This window comes from Haliotis rubra, unplaced genomic scaffold, assembly GCF_003918875.1.
Source record: "Haliotis rubra isolate DU_JTF1 unplaced genomic scaffold, ASM391887v1 Scf52, whole genome shotgun sequence".
NCBI lineage: Eukaryota > Metazoa > Mollusca > Gastropoda > Lepetellida > Haliotidae > Haliotis > Haliotis rubra.
In genome coordinates, this window is record NW_025767213.1 from 154736 (window position 1) to 159617 (window position 4882).

The 4882-nt window shown below is 41.4% G+C and overlaps 1 protein-coding gene across 1 annotated transcript; it reads left to right on the forward strand.

Moving 5' to 3' along the window:
• Nucleotides 1-2627: 2627 nt before the first annotated feature.
• On the forward strand, nucleotides 2628-3660 carry LOC124292560. The gene is made up of 2 exons (XM_046729700.1): nucleotides 2628-3277; nucleotides 3405-3660. Exons 1-2 carry the CDS (start codon nucleotides 2628-2630, stop codon nucleotides 3658-3660), a joined length of 906 nt encoding a protein of 301 aa, XP_046585656.1.
• The last annotated feature ends 1222 nt before the right edge of the window (nucleotides 3661-4882 follow it).

Genomic DNA, 4882 nt, shown 5'->3' on the forward strand with positions numbered 1-4882 from the left:
GACTAGTAGGCAGGAGGGCACATGTGAGCGAGGAGGCAGTCAAACAGGTAAGATGCAGACAGACAGACAAACAGGTATACACGTAGGCGATAAGACAGACATATAGACATGTTGAAAGGGAGAAATGTAGGCAGGTAGACGGGAAGGCAGACAGACAGGCAAACAGGTAGACACGAAGGCAAACAGGTAGATACGTCGATAGGTAGATATCTATGGCTAGTTCTATGAGTAAGATCATGGTTAGTGTTTGGATTCCACGGACTTCACGTGTGATACACAGTCGTGAATGCATTTGTAACCACGTGATGTATGGTATATGATGTGCATATGGTTTGAGTAGATTGATGGCCACCTAATCACATCTGGCATGTGCATGCCTATGAGATGTATGTAAGTTAATCAGTATATTACGTGCATATTAATGAGCTTGTGAAGTGTATATGTGTGTAAATGCTCGATGTGTGCGTTGTGAGTATATGTATGTTGACATATACTCTGTAGCACCATGTAGTGGATAGATCATCTGTGCAGATGTGCTTAATTGTCATATCAAAATTAGGTTTTGTACACACAAATACTCATAACCAAAAGTTTGGGGCTTCAGCAAACTCAAGTCGTATATGGCGACATTGGGGTCGGGTTCGCTTACACGGTTGATGCACGTCATGGTATTCTCCTGGCTTAGTCGATACTTGTGTTGCCGATCACTGGATATTCAGGTACACACTCGATTACAGACCATTCCTCATATAGCTGAGATATTGCTGACGCCCCAAACAAACAAAGCTTGTAAATACTGTTTGTTGTGCTTCACAGTAACAATTTGTAACCTGCTGATAAACGTAAATCTGGCAATAAACCAAGAAGACATACATTTCTGACTGACTGACTGAGTATGGTTTTACGCCGCTTTTAGCAATATTCCAGCAACATCACGGCGGGGGACACCAGAAATGGGCTTCACACATTGTACCCATGTGGGGATTCGAACCCGGGTCTTCGGCGCGACGAGCCAACGCTTTAACCACTAGGCTACCCCACCGCCCCTACATGTAGTTGTGAAGACAGATTGAAGGAAAAATAGTAAAAATTAAATGAATGCATAGTGATGCAACAAACATCCATGTGGGAGTGTCTAATAAACTAAAGAAATTCCGAGAATATTGGGGAGGAGGAGTTCATTAATGTGTTCCATCACATGCTTAAATAGAGTTTTGCTTTCGGTTTTGCAAAACTGTTATGCTTGAATTCTTCAATATGCGTGGTAAAATTGTAAATATTCGTTGAAACAGCATTCAATTCTTCATCCCTAAAATATTTTCGTTAGTTTGATAATGTAAAGGGTGAATTAAAAACATATTATTTCGAAAGCCTTATAAATATTTGGCGCTTTATATCTATCGTATCATCGTATGCCATTAATCATAAACTCGGGTTTTTAACCTATTCTTAATTTCCCTGTCATCCACCACCGAGGTAGCTTATTTTAACATGAACATGGAACACTTTTCACATATGCTAGTTCTCAGCAGCGTGTTCTTTAGATGCCTTTTTCTGATACGCCGCCACATCGTCCCACGGTAACAAGTCATGACGTCATGTCAGCTGACAGAGTTCATTAGTCACGCTGCACTATGGTATGAATCCTGAAAATTTTATCACGACTTAATAGGCGGAAAGTAGGTTAACTATGACGTGTATCTGATCAGATCCCATAATCACTGCATCGTGTAAGCGGTATTTAGGCGTGGTAGCCACGATGTTTAGGTTAAAGGAATTACTACCACTATGTATGAATAATGGGTCGATCGGACACGTAAGTGTGAGAAGTCACAGTTAACCAGAGTAGCAGAGTCATGTTTGCTTGTAGAACCCAACACCTCTTGGGTTTTTTTTATTTCTCAATGTATGAAAAAATTCAAAACTTCGTAGAGAGTTTTCCAAATGGGAATCCTTCAATTATATATTATATATCTTTAATCAGGAAGTATTTAAATGTAATTACTGTCCTTCTTCTTCTTCTTTTTTTTCTTCTTCCTTGTGTTTTGTATTAGGGGAATTCATTGATTTCATTGAAGGTTGACTACGAACCGCCCGAAATATTCCTTTCTACTGTCTACTTTCCTACACTCTGTCACTGAATTCATTGGAGAATTTGAAGCTTGATTCTGTCAAGAAACTGTCAACAATACAAAATAATGAAAATGCAGTCTCTGAAATCAGTTTCCTACTATTTAGACTTTTAGTAGTATTACATCAGAAATGAGACGAGAGAATATCTTCATTTTCTGAAACTGAAAAGAAACCTAGACTTGCCAAAGTTTGGAGACTTGCTACGAGTTTCCATTGCTTGTTTCAGGGTCTTCTTGAGAGACTATCAAATATAGTCGCAATCGCCTATAGTCATACCAGATATAATACCATTTTAATCATATATAATAATGTAATTATAGAAAAAGAGATGATCCAAATATGACTCACGTTCATTGCATTAATTTATTTGGATTAAACATTCTTTCATTTCAGAATTCCATGGTGTTGAGGGGGATATAACTAAAGAGCTACTGGTTTCACTTTTCACTGTCCTTCAGCTTTTCAATCCGTCAGTGGTGTCTTTGTGCTAGACAATGGAGCAGGTGGCGCCAAAGAGGAAGCCGAACCCGAAACGTCTTGAGAAGACTCTGTTCGTGAACCACAAGGCGGAACAGGCGCTGGAGAAGAGACTTGAGTCTATCTCACTCACCTCCAGACTCCGGATGATGGAGTTGGACAGAGAGAGGATCACCTTGAAGAACGAATACCGCCTCAGCAGGCGCCGTAACGTCTCCTGCTCAAAACCAAGGTCACGGTCACCGTCACCCTTTGTTGCCTCGAGACCGTCACGGCATCAGCCACTTGATCCTGTCAATGCGTATCTGCTGACGGAGTACCGCCGGGTGTCCGAAGTCATTCCCTCTATACTGATGTCCCTGTCCGCTAAAGAAGAGCAGAAACAAGAGTTCGTTGCCATGACGACAACGGAACCGAACAGGACACAAGCGGGTGGTGTTGATGAGCCTGACATGTCAAAAATTCAAAAGTTGATACGGAACGTGAAGAAGATGCGTCAGGACATGAACGTGAGTAAAAGACTGGACAGCAACCGTTGTAAGGTTAATTTTAAAGATTTGATGAAAAACATTGAAGAGAGGGAACAAAGAGGCAGCCCGTCGGACACCTACACTGACGGCGCGTGCTCATTGCTGAGACGGAAGATGAACAAGATGAGACGCGAGGGGCAGGATATGGATAGAAGACAAGGTCAAAGGCCTCAAGGTCAACAAAGACAATCGACGGCATTTATAAATCCCACGGATGATAATGCTCAAAGAAAGAGACACTCCTGTAATTCTTCCTACGGTCAGCGACACACCCATGCAGTCCCAGGGGTTGGCCATGACCAGAAGTGTGACGACGCTGGGCATGCCGGGAAGACAGAAGACATCACTTCCGGCCTACTCGAAGAGTCAGTTGGCTGAGGAGGACGAGTTCATCACGAGGACCAAGGTATCAAGGGAGCTGGAGAACTATGACAAGATCAGGGGGAGGATTGGCACGTTCATGGATACAATGAGTCAATCACGGCTACCTCCCCTTGAGCAAGATGAACTTACAGATTAAATAAGATATTGTGTTATAAACAACACAATTCAAACCGGTTCGAAAATATCTCACAACCTTAAAACGACAAATGTCATCTCCACCAAACGATGGGAAAACTTTAAAGGGTTCTACACGTTGTGTGTGTAATAGTTAAACAATATGCAAAGGGACCAAGCAATGGTTTCAGGGGGCCAAGTTTTGTACTGAACGAGTTATATAACATCAGCCAGTACATTGAGGTGACCTGGAGACAAACTGTTTCTTAAGAATAGCACATCTCTCCTTCGCCAGAAGATGATTCCTGTCATTAGATAGATCCTACAGTAAGGCAAGCTATTTCCAGGAGATATTTCAGGGGTAAACAGAACCTGTATTTTATCGCAGAGAAAGCTGGTAAAAATATACTGTCCTCAGTTTTACAACGACGACAATATACGTGATGGACCTATATTTAGTGATCGCCCCTCATAACAAATGTTTGTTGGGGCTAGCTCCCAGTAGGGGTGCTTCTCACAGGGCCTCGTCTCTTTGCGAGGATTAAAGATTAACATATATTAAAAAAACTTCTTGAGATGACCCCCGACTCGAAATGCTTCACAGTACCATGTGGTTTATTGTACTGTGAAGCATTTAGAGTCGGGGGTCATCTCATTTTTTTATGTATAATTTTTAAAATCTTTAATCAAGAATGAGGACTATTTTTATGGATATACAACTTCTTTATTCTATATAGGCGACGTTTCGACATAGATTCTAATGTCGTTGTCAAGCAAGATTCTAATGTCGTTGTCAAGCAAGTGTCCTTCTACAATGCCAATCAAAGAAATCTTTAATCCTCGCAGAGATACGAGGGCCTGTGGTGGTTCTATGCATGCCTGGACATAGGTCTCAATGATTGTGTGGATATTTGTTGAACAATCACTGGAGATTAATGGAAGACTCCCTTTTCTAATATCACCGTAGTGCTAAGATCACGGTGACCGAACTGTTTTGTATTGTATATATCTACGTTATGTGCGTGTAATTACACATTAATCAGTATTAAGCCTGAAGTTCTATCACGGGTAATCTGGAGTAGCTCTACACAAGGACACGTTATCTGGTGTCCTACTTACTGGCGACAGTAGAATCTAGGTATGAACAGCTGCAGAATCTTCTGTGTGTTCGTGGGTGAAAATATAACTAAAATAAACGCCAGATATCCTGTTTCACTGCACAGTAAGTGTTTCAGAGGATACAA